General features: G+C 42.3%; 1 protein-coding gene across 4 annotated transcripts in view; it reads right to left on the bottom strand.

Moving 5' to 3' along the window:
- Positions 1–24,117, bottom strand: part of PHF20 (PHD finger protein 20) — a 76,976-nt gene that overhangs the window by 32,968 nt on the left and 19,891 nt on the right. For 2 of the 4 annotated variants that reach the window (XM_066586627.1, XM_066586628.1), the window contains exons 2-11: positions 18,594–18,710; positions 18,329–18,500; positions 16,585–16,669; positions 15,779–15,858; positions 13,362–13,734; positions 12,924–13,025; positions 11,386–11,592; positions 11,034–11,225; positions 7,738–7,794; positions 1,062–1,337 (exon numbers count right to left, since the gene is read on the bottom strand). In XM_066586627.1, coding sequence (XP_066442724.1) covers positions 1,062–1,337; positions 7,738–7,794; positions 11,034–11,225; positions 11,386–11,592; positions 12,924–13,025; positions 13,362–13,734; positions 15,779–15,858; positions 16,585–16,669; positions 18,329–18,500; positions 18,594–18,676 — 1,627 coding nt within the window. In that variant the 5' untranslated portion in view covers positions 18,677–18,710. The remainder of the gene's footprint in view (positions 1–1,061; positions 1,338–7,737; positions 7,795–11,033; positions 11,226–11,385; positions 11,593–12,923; positions 13,026–13,361; positions 13,735–15,778; positions 15,859–16,584; positions 16,670–18,328; positions 18,501–18,593; positions 18,711–24,117) is intronic. The other 2 variants (XM_066586629.1, XM_066586630.1) reach the window with 2 other exon arrangements.

Here is a 24,117-nt window from a genome sequence, read left to right as displayed (position 1 = left end):
AGCGCCAAACACTTAGATGCTGCAGGGTGCCAGGGGAGAAGAGCAGTGATGGCAGGACCCCCATCAAGCGTCGCAATGCATCCGACAGTTGGTGGAGGACATGTGCAGAAACTTACACTAGGCAGATGACATAACCCCCATCAGGAGGAAGGGTATGGCAGGGAAAAATAAATCTTTGTGGAGGAAGGGAGCGCTCTGGTTAATGGAGGGGAAGGGACACACGCTATGGCTGGTGGGTCGCAATCCACTTGGCCTGCACCTTCTTGTCTTTTGAGGGTAGGGCATACAATAGGATAGTTGACTCCATGCTGTTAGCCCTCCTCAGTGGGAAAACAGGGAGAGTCTTGTGCCAGCCCTGTTTTCCCAATTCAGAAAGGACACACCCAGTTGAAGACCTGCGATGGAAGATATCTACCTCCTATGGACACCAAGATAAAACAGATTAGCTTGGTGCCTGCAGGAGGGGTATAGCTGGTAGGAGGAGCTATCATCCTTTTGCTCAGTGTTCGCCTCCTAGTAGCAGCAGCTATACCTACGGTCTTCAACGGTATTCCCCAATGATATAAACAAAAAAAAAAAAAACCTAAGTAGAGCAGAAAGAAGGAATTAGAAGAGGCATGCATACAGTTTCGGTCCCAGTGTCTATGGGACTGCATGTTGCGAAAGGTTGGTGGCAGCAGAAGCAGAAATACATTTGACTGGCTGAAAATTTTGAACACAGCCCTATCATTACAGCAAGACAAGCCCATCCACTCAGCAGGCATGGAGAGAAAAGGGATTTTGAGGCATGGAAGAAAAAAACAAAAACAACCTTCTGTACTTTCCTTGGTCTAAAAAGAGTCAGCCATTCTGTAATTAAAATTACAGCAAATATATATTAATTAAAAATAAACAAGACAGACAAGAGGTAAGAATAACGTTTGACACTACAGGGGTAAAACATCTAGGACAGGGATTCACCTGAGTCTCAACCATGATCCGGTAATCATAGGACATGACTGAAAACACTACAGTCTACACCTAAAAACAGAGCCACAGGACATAAAGGCGAACAGTCTTACGCAGAGAACCAGATGTGGTGCGCCTCCTTTTTGAAGTTTGCTGGTTGTTCCTTTCATGCGCTAAAGAGCCTCTTGTCTGCATATGCCTGGTCACAGGCATCTGATCCTGCTCTGCCTTTTCAACTCCATGGAAATACTTCATATGATAATGCAGCAATTTGGCTTTGCGAAAGGACTTGGAGCAATCCAAAATTTTGCACTTAAACCTGTTGGCGTCCATTTCCAAGTTCACAGCTTTGGCAGCTGGATCATCTGGTTTCTTCAAAGTATTTGTTACTGTAAGGACATAACAAAACAAGAAACAAAAAGAAAAGAAAAAAAGAAAGAAAAAAAAGGAAAGTAAAAATGAAGGAACTTAAATCAAAAGGGAAGGAAACTAGAAACAAAAAGGGCAACTAAAGAGAAGCTAATGTCCATTAACCATTTATTATATAAGGGACAGGGCTACAAGGCCGTATTAAAACAGAGTTCATGTGGCAGTGTACAATACATAAACCCTTGATGCTTAAATAGATACAAGACAATTTAGAAATTCTTAATTGTCAGACTGCACTAGCTCATGCGGTCTTTACTCCCCTAGCTCTCATCTATGACATGCGCTATTTTGGGGGCAGTTGCTTACTAATGGATTTACATCAGGTCAGATTTACTAATGCAATTACAGCTAGACATGGCCATAAAGTGCGCCAACATCAGGCGCATAAAGTCGAATAAAATTGAAGATCCATTTATGAAGTAAATAAACCGAAAAGGCCAATTCTTTGTGGCTCACTCGCATGGCTTATAGGGACTGTGCCAAGGACGCAGTGTCCATTTGGTCCCCTCTACGAGTTGGATCGAGGAGACTCAAGAGTGCCTCCAGTTCAGGCAAACTTTGATCTGCCCTTGTAATGTAGGACAAGCAGTCACTAATATGTACAGAAAAGACAGAAAGTTGTAAAAACAAATAGTTGACCGGTTTTGACTGCCCATTGAATTAGCCTTTTCTCTTTTTTTGTCACTCGATCCTGCCTGTAGCTTTCATCTCCTTCAAAAGAAATGAACTGTAGTGAAGTGTGCATACTTCTTTATAAAACTTTTTTTTAATGCAACAATTTATGCATTTGTAAACCACACTTAGCATCTGTAGGCAAACCCGGCCTAGAAAGAGTATATGAAGATTCTACAAGCTGCATGCCTCTTTGATACCCTAATAATATGTCCACACGTACCAAAAGAGGAAAAAGACTTTGCTACAAATTCCATGGCAAAATCCACATTTCGGATTCCATAGCGGGTTTCACTCTATGCAATGCAAAGGGTGAAATCCACAATGAAAAAGCCACAGAGCTCTAACAGCTACACTGCATGCCAATTTGCTAGCATACGTTTTTCCACAGGGTGGGAATGAGATTTGTCCACTTTGCTGCTCCTATAATACGCTGTAGATTTACTGCCTCCAAATCCAGACTGAGAATCTACAGTGTATCCACTACGGGTGATCATAACATTAGAGTTACTAGAGTAGTTCTGCAGCAAAAATAAGACACAAACACAAAGGCCGCCTGCAGTCGGATCCGGCTGCAAGAATTCTCGCAGCGGGACCCGACCCGAGCGTCTGCAGAGAGCAGCGCGGGCACTCACCTCTCTCGCGGCCCTGGCTCTTTTAAATGCCGGCTGCCGGCGCATGCGCAGAGTGGAGCCGGCGAGTGATAAATAGAGCATGCCGTGATGTTTGCCACGTGAGATTTCGCGCTGCCAAATCGCAGCTATCTGCATAGGATTGCGTTTGTTAATGCAATCCTATGGCAGCTTCCAGTGGCGGAAATCCCACCGCGGAATTTCCACCTGTCAGCAGGCAGCCTTAGGTTAGTAAAAGTCACTATGAAAAAGTATAAAATACATCCTCCATACATTCCTTAAAACTAAATATTTTTTAAAAAGTGCTCACTATGGTGGAAAAATAAGACAACATACTGGCATCACCTGATTCCCAGTGGCACCCATGCAAACGTTGGTCAATGTCTATATCCGGCTGCAGCAGCAAATTGACAACGGGGCACGTGAAAATTGGTGGAGATCAAAGAGGTGAAACCCCCACTGATCAGCAGCTCGTCCCTATCCAGTGGATAGGGGATAACTTGTGATTCCAGTACCAATTCCTAAATGCTGCACAGTAGTGGCGGGCACTAGTGAACCATGCACCTTCAGAAGGGGAGCGGAGGGAGATCAGTCCAGATAAGTTTGTCTTTTATGCTTTTACACCATAGTTAGGACTTTTCCAAAAACACTTGTTTTGCCTGGGTAACACTTTGAATACCAAGCTCAACTAGGTTGCAGTTTCTTCTCTTCAGATTGCCTACTCAATGGTTTTCCATCAAGTTAAAAAGGCAGGCTGTTCTTAAACCACTTACATTACAAGACAACCTGTTGGTAGAATGGCCTCATAATAGTGCTTACTACCCCAACATGTAAGCGTGCAGATAAGCAAGAACAGATATTGGATCTGCATAATAGAATTATTGGTTCCACTTTGCAGCCTGGAGAGCTGAAGCAGGTAAAAGGTATGGCATACGTATTCTCACTAAGGCCCAATGTCTACCTGCGGGTTAGCTTTGCAAAATTCGCGCGGGTGACTTTCGTGGAAGATCCGCAAGTAAAGCTGCCCATAGGGATACATGGGCATCCGTAAGAGAAACGAAGCATGCAGATTTGATTTGCGGACCTGCACGGACGGCTTGCACTGAAGTCAATGGAAGCAGTCCGATTCGCAATTCAATTGCGGACAGGCCACGGATTCTGTGGGAAAGCAGGAGTTCAAAAAAAAACAAAACACTGCACTGCGCATGTGCAGCGGCGCACACATCCACAGTGAAGAAAATGAAGACCTGGACAAGTAAAAGGCCCGCAGTGTCCTCGACCGCGAGCAGGGTCGGATTCCACTGCGGGGTCCTGCATGCAGAATCCGATCTGTGAGGCCTTATGCACTGTAATTGGCGATTATAGGTGTAAAGGTCCCAGCTATTTTATAGCCTTACATTTAATGTTACATACACACATTTTAATTGTATTCTTCCCTTAAGACACATTTTAAGTGTCACTGCCCACATTATTCTAGAGGTTGTCCAAGAGTTAAAAATATGCTTACTGCAGTTAATTACATGTGCTTTACAATAGGTCACACACTTATTGAATACTCAGTTGCACCAAAGTTACGGTGGTCCCCTGCCCTTCCTTATTTACCTACAGTGATGACTTGACGCACATACATGTGAGCACAGCAGCCAATCACTGGCCTTAGCAGTAAGGCTAGCATGTATTTATATGCAAGGCTTAAATTCTAACAAGGGAGCATCATCTAGATCTAGAGGAAAGAAGGTTTCTACACCAACATAGAAGGGGGTTCTTTACTGTAAGAGCAGTGAGACTATGGAACTCTGCGCCTGAGAACATGGTGATGGTAAACTCAGAGTTCAAAAAGGGCCTGGATGCCTTTGAGTGTAACAATATTACATGTTACTGTCACTAATTACTTTAGAAAGGTGGGTGATACAGGGATTAATCCGGGTGCCAGATTTGGCGTCACGAAGGAATTTTTTCCCCCTTAAAATGAGCAATATTGGCTTCTATCTCAAATCGAGTATTTGCCTTCCTCTCGATCAACATTGGAGGGGGACTAGTAGGCTGAACTAGATGGACATATGCTTTTTTTTCAGCCTAACATATTATGTTACTATGTACGGTATGTAACCACTGGTAGTTGGCTGCAGTGGTCACACGTATGTGTGTCACATAAATCAGTGCAAGAGAAGTGATAAACTGTTGGGGACTACGGAAGCATCGCTGTGGAAGTGGCATCACCGGAGCAGTGGTAATACGCTCATTAAAGGCCGCCAGGTGCCGAGGGGGAGCGCGGTATCTTTCAGAATCAGCTGCGGAAGCAGAGCTGATTCAGAGAAAGTTTGCACCGATGGTGTGGAGTTTGACTTGTTTTGGATGCGGAAATACTGCAGTATTTCTGCTACGTGTAAACATATATTTAAAAGCAGCTTAGTTTGCTCAGCCCCTGCACAGAAGCAGCTTTGCCCTGTTCTCCGCTGGAGTTGTTAATGAACTTGATGACACGTCTTCAACTTAAAGGGGTATTCCAGTTAGTTAACGTCATCCCTTATTCACGGGATATGAGATAAATAGCTAATCGGTGGGGTTCCAACGACTAGTACCCTCACCAGTCACAAGACAGCAGGGTTCCCATTTGCCCCACTTGTCGGTCACTGGAGGACCGTAGCTCCTACTCAATATGATTTGAGTAAAATTGCATTCATTGGAGCTGATGGAAATAGCCAATCATACGTAAACGCCTTTCTAATCCTGTTGGTTGGTATCATGGCTGTAAAACAGATGCTAAAAGGCAGTGGTAAAAAGGGGGATTGTCCAAGATTGTAAGAAAGTTAGTCAAGAGCAGAAAATGGTAATAAAAAAAAAAGCAAAAAAAACCAACACACATTACTCTGTAAATCTGGGGCAGTCGTACCATGACTCCTTTAAAACGGGCTGTCCAGTTGTAAACTATTGATGGCCTATCCTTAGGATTACCCACCAATAGTAGATTAGCAAGGGTCAGCTGCCCAGGAACACCGCCAATCAGTTGTTCGCTTGACCAATGCATTCAAGAACTGAGCTCATTATTTCTTCTTTTTTTTTTTTAAACTCGTTTTATTGATGTACATTCCACATACAGGCAAAGCCCAGCAAAACAGAAATGTAGTACATGCAGCACAATAATTTAGTGAACCGAAAGAGCAAGTGAGGGGAGACAGAACAAGGCCCCCTCATCAATTACCGCAATTGAGCAACCAGAATTTACACGGTTAACATATATCCAGAGGACCACAAGTCTCATCTGGAAGTACACTAGCTATAGGAAGCCCCCCTGGAGCACTGATATTGATGAAGAGAGCAAGCATGGAGGATAACAAGTGAGAGTATACTTTCTCAAACTTTTCAGGATATTGACGTCCTTTATAGACCACGCAGTTAAATGGCACGACTGAATTTACCAGTTTCCTCCACATAGACAATGAGGTGGTTTTTTGATCTATCCATCGGAAAGCGATCGTTTTCCTGGCTAAGAACAGAGTTTCCCTCAGGAATATTCTTATGTGGTGTTGCCATATCTCTCTGTAAGGTACCCAAAAACAGGCAAATCTCAGGACTCAAAGGTAAAGGAATTCCCAAGATCTCAGAGAGAAGGCTCGTAACCTCCCCCCAAAAATCCTGAATGGCAGGGCGCTCCCAAATCATATGCCAAAAATCAGCATACATGCATGAGCAACGAATACAGTTCATTGATGACTATCCATTTTGTGTAGCCTTGCAGGGTTAGGTAGCATTGGTGTACAATGTATAGCTGTATCAGCTTATTATTTGCAGCCTGAGAAACAAATAAAAGGTGATTCCAATACCTCTTGATAGGTATCGTCTGTTAATGTGGGTATAAGCGTCCTACATTTTCTTAGAGCTAAAGGTGTTGCATGGGATATTTTGTCTAATATCAGATAGGAATATAATGCGGATATGAGGCCCCTAGGGCCTTGGGAATGCGATATGCCAATTAAGGGGTAGTGTGATATGCAAAGGTTGGCAGATGTCTAATCCGTAGATACACATAAAAGTAGGTACAAGGCAATTCATACTTAGTTTGTAATTGGTCAAAAGAAACAAGGGTAATCAATCTATACAAGTCCCCTAGTGTCTGTATACTGTATTGCCCCCATACATGTATGTCCCACGGGGAATATAGCTCCCAAAGTCCAGGATTATGCCACTATATCAGACAATTTGCAGATAGACTTGGATTGTCTCCAAATATGCGAAGCCAGCCTATGAACAGGGAGCAGCCTACTGGATAGCCTCTAATACCGGCCACAGGCTAGAAAGGTTTAGGAAATGCGCCAAGTGGGTCTCCGAATTAGGGAGGGAGTCATTTCCAAGCCAACAGCTTAAATGTATAAGTTGACTAGCCACATAGTATACGAACAGGGCCCGAAGCGCAGCCCCCCCCCAAATAAAGGAGGACATACTGGAGTCCGTTGACTGAACTAAGCTTATTTCTGCAGGAAGCAGACAGCTCTGTTTCCCAATGTAGTGGTCAGGTTTCATAAAAGTAAAGTTCCCATTGCAGAAAATGACCTGCAATACTGAACCTGGCCACTACAGTGGGAACGGAGTTGTCAACTTCATACAGAAATCAGCTCATTCCAGGAGCACATTGGCCCAGCAAACAGATCAGCGGAGATTCCAGGCGGTGGACACCCCGCCACTATACCATTTTTCTATCCTAAGCCTAGGTCATCAATAGTTTACAACTGGACAGCCCCCTTAAAAGCCACATGAAACCAGCCACTCTAAAAGTTTAATGTCAAAGAACGCATTTAATGTTCTTTAAAAAAAAAAAAAAAAAAAGGCTATTTTTCTTTAAATGCAGCCAATATAATTACCGTAAGCGAAAAGTAAAGTATGGAGATAAAGAAAAGTAAACTTATGCAATAAAGCTTGCCTTTGGAGAAAAAGAGCAGCACTACTTCTATAGGTGCGTGCACAACTGTCATCTTATTTCACTAGATCACTATTGGGCATATTCTTCACAGACTATATACATTATGATAGTGCAAAGCAATTAGGCAAAGCATCTTACAAGGTTCTCTGCTGTATTTAGCAGAATTGTCAGATCGTGGATTCCGCTTCATAGGAGCTAGGGGGAAAAACCCAGACAAAGACGTTAGCACTACTGCTACTACAACTCACTTTATTTATCAGTTGTGACTTCTAAGATAAGACCAATTGTCTGGTGTTTTAGAATGATTCTCCACCTTTTATTAACATGGACTCTGTGGTCAGCAAATATACAATATGGCTTTTTTGTAATTTTTACATTAAGGCCACAGTCACACAGGGCGGATTGCCGACGGAAACGTTGCGGCTTGGCCGCAGCAAAAACTGCGACATCTCCCCCGGGAGAACCGCTGCGGCAAAAGCCACGGCGGCTTTGAAGCGGCCTGGCCGCTCGCTCTTCTGCTGCGGCCAGCGCTCCCACAGAGGATAGCGCGGCCGCAGCAGAAAAAAAAAAAATTGACATGCTGCGTTCGGCAAATCCGCGCCGCAGCAGCGGCTTTGCCGTCCCGTGTGGACCAAATTTTGGAGAAATCTCGTCCACATGGCTGGCTAATCCCGGGATTAGCCACCGCATGCGGATTTGCCGCGGCAAAATTCCACATGGAATTTCCGTGGCAAATCCGCCCCGTGTGAACCCAGCCTAAATATATTTTCTGCACTGTGCAGAAAAAAAATTATATTTTTAATTCCCACCCCTATGCATAGGCAAACAAGTTGTCTCATCAGTATCATGGAATAACTTGCAGATAAACTCAAGAATATGCATAGTGTTTAATATATGAATGCTTAACAACATCTGTCTCAGTTGTATCCTTATCACCCACTCACTGGGGGACCTTGAATAGGTGGCAACTTTTACACCAATTGCTGGGACCAGGCACCCAATCTTAAGGTGTCTGTGTACCTTCAATAGCTGTTGGCCATACAGCCATCGCTCCAGATTTCCACATACACATGAATGCCCAGTTCAGCTGAGTGTTCATGTGTTTAACCCCTTCATGACCCCACCCCCCATATTTTTGTTCCCCCCCCCCCCCCCTTAAAAAAAAATCGTAACCTCTTAATTTATCCATCGACGTCGCTGTATAAGGCTTGTTTTTTGCGGGACGAGTTGTATTTTTCAATGGTGCCATTTAAATGTACCATATAAAGTACTGAAAAACTTTTAAAAAATTCTGGAGTAAAAAAAGGGGAGTAAAATGAAAAAAAAAAAACACGACATGCCGCCATCAGTCAGTGCGTCTTGTTTCTACAGCGCACAAACTGCAACAAAAGCGTCATAACTTTATTCTATGGGTCAGTACGATTACTACGATAACAAACTTGTATAGTTTTGTTGTTTTTTTTTAACTATACTATTTTTTGAAAGTCATTTTTTTCAATTGTTTTTTGAAAGACATTTTTTTCAATTATTTTCTGCGGTCATCTTGTGTGCGCAATAACTTTATTTTTCGCCCCGCGACCTCTCTGCATACGTACCCCGACACTCCAGGACATAAATGTACATCCTGGAGTGGGAAGAGGTTAAAGGGTACCTTTCTTCCTTTTTCTTCACCTATTAAAACACTCATATATAGGTGATAAATTGGCATTTATATAGCTACTTTGATTTTAGAGGTATGCTCTGCCCTGGATAATTGGCAAAGGCTTTAGTGTTTCCGCGCCGCATGCATATTATCCTTCATTGGTCTGATGGGTGTGCTGGACAGTCTGTGGTGGGCTGGCTGAACAGTCTCAGGAGGATCGAGCGCCTCCCCATCTACTATGCACAAGTACAGATATACATAAGAAATACTTATCCACTAAGATAGTACAACACTATTCTGTCAAAAACTAATGACTCTGCATCGGAGGCTCACTAACTGAGCATCTGATGCACGTGTGTGGGGGGAAAAAAAAGACTCACAAGATGATCGATGAAGAGAAGAAGAAAAAAAGATAAAAAGCACAAAAAATCCAAAATGCATATATACTAGAGCCACCACATAGCTAGTGTTAATCAAAGGTGGAGTCTGGACAAAAAAAAGAAAAAAAACCCTTAAATTTGACACCTACTCTTATACTTCTAATGTTAAAGTTATAGTAAGAAGGAAAGACTATTGTTACCAGTTAAAGGGGAATTCTGGGACATTTATATGACCTATCTTTAGCATAAGTCATCCATATGAGATTGGTAGGGTCAGGCACCCAGCGCTCCTGGTGTAGTCACCATGAAAGGTAATGCAAGCTCCGTCCCATTGAAGTGAATGGGACTAAGCTTGCAGCACCACTCTGGGCCACTGCTCAGTGTATGGAGCCAATTAACGACGGTACCAGAGGTCCCACTCCATTAAATATTGATGACCTATCCTAAGGATAGGTCATCCCAGAATACCCTTTTAAAAGTTTTAAAATTTATATATAGGTTTGAACATATAAAAGTTTTACACACGTAAACCACAAATCGGATACTTTGATCATTCATTGACTCAAATAGTTACCAAATATTAAAACATCCGTTTGTGTCCCCTACAATTAGATTAGTTAGTGGCGATTGTAATATGTAGCGCAACCAACAGGGTGGGCATGTGCAATTGAGGCTTGGCAAGTAAAGTATGTAAAGAAACCTAAGAATGCAAATAGTGCCAAGTAAAGTGGCTCACTATTACCTATTTGAGCAGCAAGAAGAAAAAGCACTTATTTAGTAAAGCAACAAAGCACTAGGGGTGTAGGGAGGAATTGATCAAAGCTAGCATCTAACAACTGTAGAGACCCCTAACCTATACTCTGAATGAAGAGGCTCCTTCCCCAATTTACCATGTATACTGACACTCCTAGTAACTTTGCAGGAAGTGGTCACTGTGCAAAATGGATCTCCGCCCCTTGATTTTTAGAATCTGCAGAGGTCCTGGGGCTCGGACGCACACCAATCAATGCTATGGCATATCCACCTAGCAATATGCCTTAACATTGATGGAAATATCCTTTTAAAAAAAAACGGTAATAAAGCTTCGCAATGCCAATTTCACAGTGTAAAAAAGCAGGTCATGCTAGACACAGATGACAGCAGAGAAGTGAGAATGAAGACATCTTCTTAGCCCTTCATGCAGACTATTATATAGAAGATAACATGCTGTCTAGAAGAGCCAAGCCACTAAAACAAGCTCCAAAACTGCTAGCGCAAGGCCTACACACAGCAGACACGGATATTATATAGTGTAAGTCAGAAGCAAACATAACACACTAGTCTTAATGCTAGGCTTAGTTTGTAATACGGAGGACACAACAGCAAGTACATATCATTAAGACAGCGACTACGAGACTATGTCACGTCTTCACCTGATATTGTAGTGATCATCTGAATTTCATTTGGTCCGGGAAGTTCTTTCTCATCGCCATCGGTTTTGATGTCTAGGACAACACCCGACTCATCGGCTGCGGCAGGCTTGACAATATCCTCTGAAGGCAATGCTTGCACTTCAGAGGGTTCAGGTTTCACATGATCCACCGGTGTAGAGTCCTCTGTTTTTACTTTGAGGGAAAAGGATGTCAGACAGGGAGAAGAGAAATTTAGCTCAGTTTACACAATGTATCCAAAATTATAACTTTGTATTAAATATCGAATGTAAAAAAAATCTATATTATATATAAAAAAGAAAATCAAGAAGATTGAATTACAGAAGCACCGCACCTTCTTCCACGGCCGGACCGTTCTCCTGCACCAGTTCCTCCTCTGGTGCAGTTTCTGCTGTCGCCTCCAGGTCAGCAGGGGCCTCCTGACTTCTACTAGGCGAGAGAGGTGAGAGTTTATGATCCTTCTCACGCTCATCATCTGCACACGCCTGTTCTCCATCAGACACATTTTCAGTTTTCGGGGACGTAGCGGTAACATTCTTTCCTAAAAGCATTAATAGAGTTAAGTTACGCCTTTATTAATTATAAAAGCTTTTAATACATGGCAATTGACTTGAATCCAGGGCAATGCCAATTTAAAATGGGTTTTATGCCAATTATTGGGGCATTCCAATGAGAGACGTATGGCATATTATTAGGATACATGATAAATATCCAACAGGAGACGTCTGCAGTTATTAGGAAACGGTTACCTCGTAGCCCCCTTTTTAACTATAGAAGCGGTCCTTTGATTAGCCGCAGATTCTCACATGATCAGCGCTGGCCAGTCAGAGAGCGCATTAGGTAGCTAGAAAACTGCGGAGCCCATCTTGGACGGCTGAAAACAGGATCCCAAATCGGCATACCAGAGGGACATCCCTAGAAAACAGCATGTAAAATCCCCCCCACCCCCAAACCAGAGGGTCACTACAACTAAACATTCCAGAAGTTCTTAAGCCGCCTTTTTTGCGGTTGCTGCCAGCTGGTTTCTACAGCTTAACCAGGGACAACAGCCACGTTCTCCCGATAGGTGGTGGTGGGTTTCTTCCTCTGGAACGCATCAAGATGCCATACATTACAAAATCAGCAGCTCATATTTCTGTGCCAATCTGTTCTGATATTTGCAGATGGCGATTTGAAAACCCCGTCCTCATTTGTTGCACGATATATGGCTGAAATTTGCAGCAATTGCACCATGCTTAGACCCAGGTTAGAGGTATTTAACGCAAGTAGACAGAAAAAAAACAAAAAACACACTACTGTACATACTGTATGTTAACAATCGTACTCCATTTTGCAGAAAGCACAATAGACTATGGCCAATGTCGCACTGCAAGCCGAGTATAAAATAGGCACAGCGCCAACTTTGTTGCACCTATTTATCGAAACAGAACAGCGTACGGAAACTTATTAAAGGGATGCGCAGCGTGCAGCAATGTAGCACGGATAATGGCAAGTCTGCCCAATCAGCAAATTAACAGTTTACAGAAAACAGGTAAGGTATTATCAACTAATATCATCAGTACACCACCTGCTCCAATTACATTAGTGGAGGTAAAAGGCTAGTTCTAGCAGTTTCAGGCAATACAAAATGAACCAAGAGGTTTGTTTTTTTTAAAATCTAAGTTATTATATTTTAACCGACTTTTTAACATATTTTCAATAGCAAAACAATAAAGTACACCCTGATAGAATTTGCAAGAAAGGCTTCTGCAGACAAATAATAATGATCAAGCCATTATAATAGACCTCTGGTCAGTCATACATTGACAAGTCAGCTTCTTCCCTCCACCTGTAATGGTCGCATGCAGACATTAGCATCCTGGGCTTACTAACTTTTTTCCAGCCGCGGACGTTTGGTATGGGTTTCTGAGGCTATAGAGATCTTCCTTCTTCTTAGTTCCAATGTCACCGGTTGAAGAGTTTGTGAACTTGGATCTGTCAGTAACATGTGAAGAGTTAGACATTTCATCCATTCAGAGTATTTAGGAATGATGAAGGAAAAGTAAAGATTTTAAAATACTATATCTAATCTCCATCCTGACAGGAGGTCAGCTGAAAACATGACCATAAACTGGGAGCAGAAGAGGTCCTTGCAACAATAACCACAATCAGAAGACTAGACAGCCACTTTAGTTTATGGAAGAGGACTACTACTATTTTTATATTCTTCTAAACCCCTTTGGAGGTTTTAAAAACTGCAGCTAGATCAAAGCTACAAGACAGAATTACCCGTTGTCTCCCCCAGAAGCCCTGCTCGCTTCTGTAACCTACCAGATGTTAGAGAGGATGAGCGATCGCGTTTCCTCCTCCGGTCTCCATTTTCATGTGGTGCTTTCAAGCTGTCGTTTTGTCCGTTTCTCTCTTCTGGCCGAGTCTCCGCAGAAGAATCTCTTTCGTTCTCAGATATGTTCTCTTTGTCCTCCTTCTCATTTTTTACAGAAGGTACTTTGCTCTTTTCGCAGGGTACAGGTTTCTTATCTTTATCCGACTGCACCGCTTTCTTATCTGTGGTCTGCGGTTTCTCCTTCTCGATGGTCGTGTTCTCTGAACTTTTCCTCTGTTCTCTAAATTTACCTCTGTGTTTATCAGAAGGTGAAGTGCTATCTGTGGGCCGCTCTCTTTGTCTTGAACGAGCAGCACCCGCCTACAATGAAGTCAAACAGTAAGATACCACAGGCATTTTAAAGGGGCTGTCCACGGTTAGAAAAACATGGTTGCTTCATTCCCAAACAGTGCCACCCTTGTGCGTGGGTTGTGTCTGGTATTGCAGCTCAGTTCCTATTCGTGTCAATGGAGCGGAGCTGCAATAGCAGATACAACTCCATGGACAGGAATGGCGCAGTCCTTGGAAGAATGTAGCCATGTTTTTCTAAACATGAACAACCCCTTTATTAGTACAGCTGTAATACTGGCAAACGACTTAATAAAAAAAACTTACATTGTAAAATTTAAAATAAAAAAACTATCCATATCACTGTAGCTTATATGAACATACGGTATTATGCTCTTGACGTAGCAGACTACATAAATCCATTTAAGCCAACATCAGAAGATGGTTTTAGACTCAATCAACAGAACAATGTGAATAAGTCTATGAATATTACAGAGGTTATGATTAGAATGCTATTGTAATAGTGCTTTTCCTTCAGAGAAGTCATTAGGCGGAGCGACTGCAATCTCTAATGCAAAACAGCCAAGTATTATGTGATCTCAGTAGTACATCATTCTCCATCTTGCTAAAATGGAAAAAGAATTAAAAAAAACTTGGGTTTCCCTCTTAACCCCATAACACTGCCTATTTTGAAAAGCAGGACGTGACGATTTTTGGGGGATTTTTCATCTCCACTTCTCAAAAACTATAATATATATATATATATATATATATATATATATATATATATATATATATATATATATATATATATATATATATATATATATATATTATATATATATATATATATATATATTATATATATATATATATATATATTTTTTTTTTTTTTTTTTTTACATAGACTCGGCCACACGAAGGCTTTTTTTACGTTACAAACTGCAGTTTTTATTGGTACCATTTTTTGGTTACATATAGAGATGAGCGAACCTACTCGGCCACGCCCCTTTTTCGCACGAGCGCCGCGATTTTCGAGTACTTCCGTAGTCGGGTGAAAAGATTCGGGGGGCGCCGTGGGTGAGTGGGGGGTTGCAGCGGGGAGTGGGAGGGAGGGGGGGGGGGGGGTGGAAAAGAGGGAGAGAGAGAGGGCTCCCGCCTGCCCCTCACACAACTAAAAAAATTTGTAAAAAAGTTATTGGGGTCAGAAGATGGAAACAGAAAATTAGAAAAAAATTTAAATATATGGCTTTGAAAAAAATAATAGTACAGCAAAAAATAAAAAATAAATAAATTTAAAAAAAATAAAAAAGGGATACGACTGGTATTGTAGTCATCGTACTGACCTACAGAGTAAAAAGTTAATCAGGTCATATTTGTTGCAGTATGCACGCCGTAGAGACAAGACACACTCAAAGATGGTGGAATTTGGGTTTTTTTCCCCATTTCACCACACTTACCAGCACATTATATGATACATTAAATAGTACCATTGAAAAATACAACTCATCCCACAAAAAACAAGCCCTTAGACAGCAACAGATAAAAATGTGTTAGGATTTTTTAAGGAAGGGGGTGGGACCGAAAACAGAAGGAAAACAAAAAAAACACACACACACACACACACACACACACACACACACACACTTTATAAAAAAAAATTATATATAATATTTTGCATCACTGCAAATTCAAAGTCTAATAACTTATTTTCCATCGACAGAGCTCTGAGGGCTTTTTCTGTAACGAGCTGTGGTGTTTTTTTAGTAGATTTGGGTACATACATCTTTTTAATTACTTTTTTTAATACTTTTTTGTCATGCAGCATAATTGTTGTGTGCAACAATCACGTATTATGAAAAAAGTCAGATGGTGAAGCTAATAGCCAAAATGTATGAAAGAACAGCAAAACAGACAAGCTAAACGTAAAACAGATCAGGGAAGATAAATGATCAATTCTGAATAGTACGGTTTATGGAGAATATTAAAGTAGAATGTGGCCAACTGAATAATATGCAGCTACTACTACTAGACCCAATTAATGCAATTACCAAAACCAGAAGGTCCCCAGTCTTACCTGATCTTTGGAAAAGGCTTTCACATGAATATTTTTAACTGTCTGAATAACACCATCAAAAAACTTTACAGTGTAAGTGCCTAAAATGTAGGGAAAAAACAAAATATACAATTAATACTACAAATTAATACATATTTCTTTACAAAGATGAAAACCACATAGTATTTAGAAGCGTTTTCCGGAAGCTAAATAACGATTACCTATCCTTAGGGTAGATGACTAATATCTGATCAGACAGGAATTCAACTCCCGTCACCCGTTTGAAGAGGCAGCAGTGCTCAGTCAAATCCAGCGATCCCCCCAGCCAATAACATCACATTCGTCAGTCACATGGCCGCTGAGTAGCGCAGTTCCATATAGATGAAGGGGATTAAGCTGCAATGCCAGGAACTGTCATTATGAAATGTATACGATGAACCTGAATATGGCGGCATCTTTAATCAGCTGATGGAATGAAGAGCCACACCCCTTCCCCACTGATCTGATATGGATGACCCATCCTAAGGAGGAGTCCTTAATTGTCAAGTTCCGAAAAACCCCTATAAAAAGTGTATCTCCCACAGATATATGGCGCACCCAGTCATAAGCTATGTCTCAACGACAACCTGAAAAGCGTACCCCTGCAGCAGCCGTTACACATCAGCGTTGGGGCGTCATTGCTGCAGCAGGAAATAGAGAAGACGAAGAAGACCTGGCTGCATCGAGACAGCAGGAGACTACGCCTTATTTAGGCTCATCCACCATGCTAAGCTGTAGGGCAACAATTTTCTTTTAGCAGGACGACCCCTTTAAATAGCAGTACTCACCATCTTTGTTGACAGAGGTTATTTTTGCTGGATAAAACCGACAATCGGACCAACAAGCCAATACTTGCTCGTTTACACGAAAAACCTACCAAAAAAAAAAAAGAATATATAATACTTTAGAGTGACTAAAAAATTTTTTTTAAAAACCTGTTCACTCTGCTGACATTTGATTTTCATAAATATCTGCATTCTCCATACAAAAAAAAAAAAAAAAAAAAAAAAAAAAAGATTCTGTTTTTTTTTTAAACTGCATTTGTGGGATTCCTCTTCGTAAAAAATGACTAAGGCCTCATGTCCACGGGCAAAAGAAGAATTAAAATCCGCAGCGGATTTTAACCCTTCTCCTGCACGCGGATCCGCATCCCATAGGGATGCATTGACCACCTGCGGGGTAGATAAATGCCCGCGGATGGTCAATAAAAGGGATTTAAAAAAAAAAAAATGGAGCATGAAAAAATCTGGACCATGCTCCATTTTCGTGCGGGTCTTCCTATTTTAGGAGAATCCGTAGCGGGCCTGATTTTCCCCGTGGACATGAGGCCTAAGTGAGAGCTGGGTGTCACCACTTCTCTAGTCAATCATCACCAAAATGACCAATTAGGAAGCCAAACTATAGTCTATAGTGACCATCTGTTTCAGGTTATCCCGTGTCCACAGAACAGGGGATAAGTTGCTGATCGGTGATCTTGAGATTGTGTGTAAGTGGGTAACTGGCTTAGTGATAGAAAGCAGAGGACGATTTTTAATGGTATATACTCCGGTTGGATCGCTATTACTAGTGGGGTACCACAGGGGGGCAGAACTGGGTACTAGACATTTTAATATATTTATTAACAGCGTTCTGGAGGGATTGCACAGTAAAATATCAATATTTGCAGATGTTACAAAACTACGTAAAATAATTAACACAAGAGAGGATGCAAGGCAGTTACAAATGGATCTAGATATGTAGGAGGTTGGAGAGAAAAGTGGCAAATGCGGTTTAACACTTAAATGTAAGGTTATGCACATGGGCAGAGGAAATACATGTCACCATTACATACTAAATGGGAAACCACTGGGAAACACTGATATGGAAAAAAAGTTGGGGATTTTTAGTTAACTGACTGTAAACTTCAGTGGAGCAACCAGTGTCAGGCAGCTGCTGCCAAGGCAAATAGGATTATGGGCTGCATTAAAAGAGGTCTTGGGGCACATGATGGGAACATTGTTCTTCCTCCTTACAAGTCACTGCTTAGACCACACATGGATTATTGTGTGCAGTTCTGGGCGCTGGTACTCAAGAAGGTCATAGCAGAGCTTGAGCGGGTACAAAAGCTGGCAACTAAAGCAATAAATGAAATGGGCGGACTACAATACCCAGAGAGGTTATCAAAATTGGGATTATATAATAATAATAAAAAAAAAACAAAAAAAACTGATGGGCGACAGAAAGCTAATTATAATATCAGGGGTCAAAACAGGGATCTTTCCTACAAACCAATAATACCAAAAACTATAACAAGGGGGCGCCCTCTGCATCTAGAAGAAAGGGTTTTTTTTTGGCCTGCCTCTCTGGATCATCACAGGGGGAAGGGGTATAATAGGCTAAGTGGACAAACCTTTTTTCAACCTAAAATCCGATGTTCCTCCTAAACATGGATCATCAGTACATAAGTCTAGAACAACCCATTTATTTAAAAAAGATAGCAAGAAAACCAAAAGCACAAGACAATTCTTCATGATACACAAAAATGCTAATTACCACAGTGGGCTCGTCTTCTACCAAGCCTTCCCTTCTCAGCTGGATCTTTTCTAGAGGACGAAGGTAAGGGCTGTCCCAGCAAAACCATTCATCGTATCTGTGATTCCACCGCTTAAAATGGATCAACACTTTACCTTCTTCATAATCTATTTCTTCAATGTGTGCAGCATACCTGAGGGCAACAGATGCAAGACCACCAAAAATATCAGTATAGCAAAGGTTAGAATATTACAATACTGAGTACATGAAGTGTAGCAATGCATACCATTTCTTCAACCGATCGCGAGCTTCCAGTTGTGCTCCAACCTCAAAAGAGATGCCTCTACGGTTTGGTGGGTGCTTCGTCATCGTACCCTCTGTCCTTTACTAAAGCCATTCAAGCCTAAAAACGTATATAAAAAAAAAAAAAAGTTACTGTTATTGCAGGAGAGCATCTATTATCTCCATGTTACAATGGGTAAAATTGGTTTACTAAAGTTAGCCTTAAGTTGAGGAAAACCCAAGACCTTTTCATAATTGGCAGAGATAATGGAAAACCCAAGACATTTTCTATGTAACACCATCCAAAAGGTAGTGACAAAGGACTATTGAAATGGCATGCAATTTTCACAGGCGAGAAAAACCGTATATAGCAAATGCTTTTTTCCTCGCCAACTGCATTGCATAGAAAAATTGCATGTTTAAAGGCCCATTTAGACACAACGACTATCGTTTAAAAGCCATCTTTTGAGCAATAATCGTTGCGTCTAAACGTGCGGGCCATCGTGCACTATTCGTTCATTGGTGATTTCCAGCAAGCTGTATGTCTTATCAGCGCCTCATGCTGATTTTCTCAGTGGGCGGCGCTGACCGTATTCTTTCAGCTGGTATCCCGCTAGCAGTTCTTAGCGGAACACCAGCTGAAAGCTCTGAGAATAATGCAGCTGTTTGCATATCCAAAACAGCTGTTTGGTCTCGGAGCTATGGCGGCGGTATCCAGAAGCCTGCATTAGCTCTTAAGTAGCTAATTAGCTACTTAAGAGTTATGCAAACACGATCGCTCAAAACTGTCACTCAAACTGTCGTTTGAGCGGATCTTGAGTGATCGTTCCGTGTAAATGGGCCTTAAGACTGTGATATTGGTCAATTTCCTGGACAGATATTACACAGCCTCAATATACAATGTCAAACGGTCTACATCTGCAGCATTGGGCACTTTGGGTTAATTGTCTTTCATCTTCACATTATATCACTTTTGGTTGACAATTAGAGACGGTTATCAGTTTTCCATATGATTTTGGCATCTACATATTTCAGTCATTAGAACCCCAATCAATATTGTATGCGGAAATAAACTGCAATGAAAGAAAGTCATAAAGGAAATCTGTGAGCAGGAAATATATCCTGTGATGTAGCCATAGGATTACATGGGACCCATTCATGCAAAAAGACTCAGGCCAGGACACGGACCTGTAAGAACAGCGCAAAGACAAGCTGGATGTGAAGAGCATGGCATGAGCAGGACGGGCAGGCCTATTCAGTACGTGTAAAGCTCAGCGCCTCGCACCTCAGTCGGACAATGGAGGTTTGCAGCTGAACTTGTGTTTATAAGGGCTGTCCAGGTGGGACAACTAAAAAACGGAGCCAAATCTGTTAAAACAATTGGATACCGAGGTACTTAACCGTTTTCTCCTCCCTGTGATCCAGTGCTGCAGGGTCAGTGTCCTTCAGGTCTTGTTAACCCCTTAATTACCGCCCATACGCCTTTTCATGGCAGCCATTTATTCTGCAGCACCGTTTTTTTGATGGTGCTGCATTGGAAGCCCGGCATGGGTCTACTATAGTGAATGGAATGGGTGCTTGGCTGTCGGATAAAGAAACCTGACCTCCCCAGTGTTTAACCCTCTGTCACCCATCGGACCTCCTGGCTAAGCTTCATAGGCTTTCTAATGCACCATTATAGTAGCGTATTAGAAGAACAATAAAATGTGGTGATCATTAAGTCCCCTAGTAGGACCATTTTTCTTTGACAGCGGTGGCCCCTTTGAAAGCAATAGGAGAACATCGCAATCCTCTGGCACAGCTGTGGCAGGGGATTCTTTACTCCCTGCAGGGAATCCCCTTGCACTGATCACTGTGACAGTGCTCTCACAGTGTTCAGGGACAAGGGGACTCCCTGCAGGGAATATTGACACGCACCACGAACCTATGGTGTACACATGTCCTAGGCTTAGTAGGTACACATGTTTACACGCCTGTAAAACACGGACATGTGAACACAGCATAGGGAACCAATGGTTTTAACAGACGTGTGGTTAGGTGCGCACGATTCTATGCACATAAACACGCTCGCCTGAATGAGCCCTAAGAGTTCAACTCATCTAGCAAACAAAAAAAACCCCCTTTCACAACACAACTGATTTGAATACAGCAATAAAAGAAAAAAAAACAAAACAAAACACCTATATAAATTTGGTATTGGCCTAATCGTACCAACCTGCAGAATTACTATAACATTAGACTGAAAAAAAAGGCAGAATTGCAGACCGTTTTTTGGCCCGCTAGAACAAAAAAATGGAATAAGATGCAATCAAAATGTTATGTGTTCCCAAAAATTGAATAAGTTCATCATGCAAAATACAAGCCCCAACAGAGCATTGTCTATGGATGGAAAAATAAAAAGGTTTTGGCTCTGAACAGGGTGCCACAAAAACAAATCTTGAAAAAAACTAAAAACACACAAAAACAACCCCCAAAAAACAAACACTGTATAAACTTGGTATCATTGGAATCATGTTGACCCAGAGAATGTGATTATTTAATTTTGCAACCTGAACTCCATAAAAATGAAATCCAAAAAACAGATAAATAGCAGAATTTCCCCCCACCCCAATACGCTTTAAAAATGAGAATTAATAAGTTAGACAATACATGTATCCAAAAATTATGCCGAAAAAAAAACATACAACTTGTTCTGCAAAAAAACCAAGCTCTTCTATGGCTATTTCAACGGAAAAGTTAAAAAGTTATGGCTCCTGGAATGCAACAATGAAACAAGCTGAAATATCAGTTGCTCATTAAGGAGTAAACAGGCTTAGTCACTAAGGGGTTAAGGAATGACTACCACTTGATGCAGCGATGTGGTGCCGTTCTCCTGGCATCATGACTCCCAGCATCTGAGCGGTGATAGCAGGAGAACGGCACGTGACTGCAGTGGTCAAATGGCAGCCATTCCTAAACAAAGGCAGAGAGGATCGCAGCGCTGCAGCAGCTGGGGCAGAGGACTACTTTTATTGTTTTAACACATTTGGCTCACCTTATTAAGAAGTTGTCTGACATCCAGGCGACCGCTTTAAAGAGAAATTCAACAAGTTTAATATCAGCCAATCAGGTGGCTGATATGAAACGTCCTGCAGCACCGGGGCCCGTATGGAGGGAGATCGCGGGACGATCGCTCTTCATACAACGTGGGTGCCGGCAGCAAGAGCTCTGATAAGCCACACGCGAGAAGAAAAAACCGAAAATGGAAAAAAAAAAAAAAAAGGGCCATGTCCTTAAGGGGTTTAATAGAAAGTATCCTTAGGGGTGGGACGACACGCTGTGCCAGATTTCTTCTGGATTGACTGCAGATTTTACACCTAGCAATGCAAAGAGTGAAATCTGTAGCAAAGCCACATGAACACATGGTGATCTGTCCTGGTACCCAGTAAGGATGGCTTCACATCTGCATTGGGGATTCCACTTTTCTGCTCCACTCTGGAAGCAGGAAAGGGGAATCCCCACGTCCGAACAGTTCTGTCTCAGGACAGAATGAAACTGCGCCGAACGGACCTCCATTGACAATAATGGGGTCCGTCCATTTTCTGCTCAGTTGCCCGGCTTTTGTACGGTAGAAAAAAAAAACGCTTTTTTGGTCACCGTTTTCAGCCGGCTCTGCAACGTGACTTTGGGTCGGAGGGTCCAACACAGATGTGGAACCAGCCCAGTTCTAACCTAGTATTTTTTTCTTTTTACTAAAAATCCTGTATACAAATGGTCTCAAAACTAGAAATACAAATTGTTTTAGGCCACCTGCACACGGGCGCGTCGGATCCCGCATGTGGGATTCCCGCAGCAGAGTTCAACAAGCTGCTTGGCCGGTGATCCCAGCTTACCTCTCCACAGTCTTCTCCCCTGCTGCTGATGTGCCGCCCGACATACCAGCACAGTAGAGGATGCTGCACCGTGGCACCGTGGCTATTGCAATGACGCGGCTCCTGCGACCATTCTGCAATGATGATTGCAGAATGGCCGCGGAATGGACAGCACCGCCCGGAGAAAAAAAAAGCGAGTGGGGAAAAAAAAGAAACATAATAAAATTGCAATAGATTTTCACTCGTGGGCAGGAAATCGCGTTCTCATAGCATGCTACGGACTGGATTTGTTGCAGAGTCCCGCTCCGGATTACAGAATGCAAATCTGCCCGTGTGCAGGAGGACTGACCATCACTCCATTCAGACTGCATCTAGCTGTCAGGGCTGGGCACTGCAATCCTAGGGATTGGTTGGGGTCCCATCAATCCCTGCTGATCTAGTATTTGTCACCTAACCACACTGTCTTCCTACTTTAGACTCGGGCAGCGAGCACAGCCCATTACTCATCGCTATGCCTACAATCTGTGACACGACTAACCCATGTAACGATGGTAACAGACAAGGCTACTGATGGGCTCCACTAAAAGGGTTAGATTTGCTCCTTTGGTTATTAGGTTACACGATCCCTTTAATGGCTCCTGATCGATCCACCACTGATATCCCAAGAGGTCTTTATTGTTGACAGAAACACTGAGCCATTTCCTGAATGACTCAGATACAATAAAGCCCTAATGCGCCTCAAGAACGAATGTCACAGAAAGGAGTACAGACGTGCTGTGCTGAGCAGGCCGTTCATGAAATAGTTTTATTTTAAAATGGATCCTGAACTTCAGTTTTAAGTAATAAAGTTTCTTCTCTCAGCCGCAATCCTGTTGAAAGTAACCTGGGAACTCGCCGTCCTCACTAAGCAGATGGCAATATGGAGTCCTGGAACTTCTGGAGGCCCTGATGGTAGACACGATTTACCAACTTTACAACTCGCTTAACTCCTAAACAAGTAAAAACAGGGCAAAACTGAACGCTTTCCCATTTCAAAAATCTGAGATGAATCAATACGGTAAAGTTAAAAATGGTTGCACCAAAAAAAAAATAAAAAAGCAGCCTCCCTCCAAATTAATACTTTCCCACATTGGAAGTCAATTTTCTTACCATTAACCAGTTAAAAGGTTATTATTAGAACCCATATAAAATGGTTTTAATCTTTTCCCTATTCTGGCATCACTGCTTATTTCCTTGCTGTTTAAAATTCTGGTACAACCCCTCTAACCCAAATTATACCCAATCCACAGGGTGGGGAATAACTTGCTGATCGGTAGGGGTCCAACTTCTGAGACGCCTAGCAATCTCAAGAATGAGACACACACACACAAAGAAAACTCAACTAGCGCTCCATTCACTTTCAATGGTACTGCCTAGATACCAGAGCGGCACCCGCTCGGATATTTCCATCAGCCCTATGGAAATTAATGGAGTGCTGCGCGAGTGTGTGAGCGCGCAGCCGGCGTTCCATTCTGAGCTATGCAACTGGGGGGGCAGAAGCGACAGCAGAGCGAGACATGGGAGTCCAGTTCTCAAGATCGGCGGGAGTCTCAGCAGGTTACCTCCTATGTGGATAGGGGATAATTTGACAATCTGGTACAATCCCTCTAAGGAGGAAGCCCCTTTCCCTTCTCAAAT

Source organism: Eleutherodactylus coqui, chromosome 13 (assembly GCF_035609145.1).
Source record: "Eleutherodactylus coqui strain aEleCoq1 chromosome 13, aEleCoq1.hap1, whole genome shotgun sequence".
Taxonomy (NCBI): Eukaryota; Metazoa; Chordata; class Amphibia; order Anura; family Eleutherodactylidae; genus Eleutherodactylus; species Eleutherodactylus coqui.
This window is presented reverse-complemented; position numbering and strand designations above follow the sequence as displayed.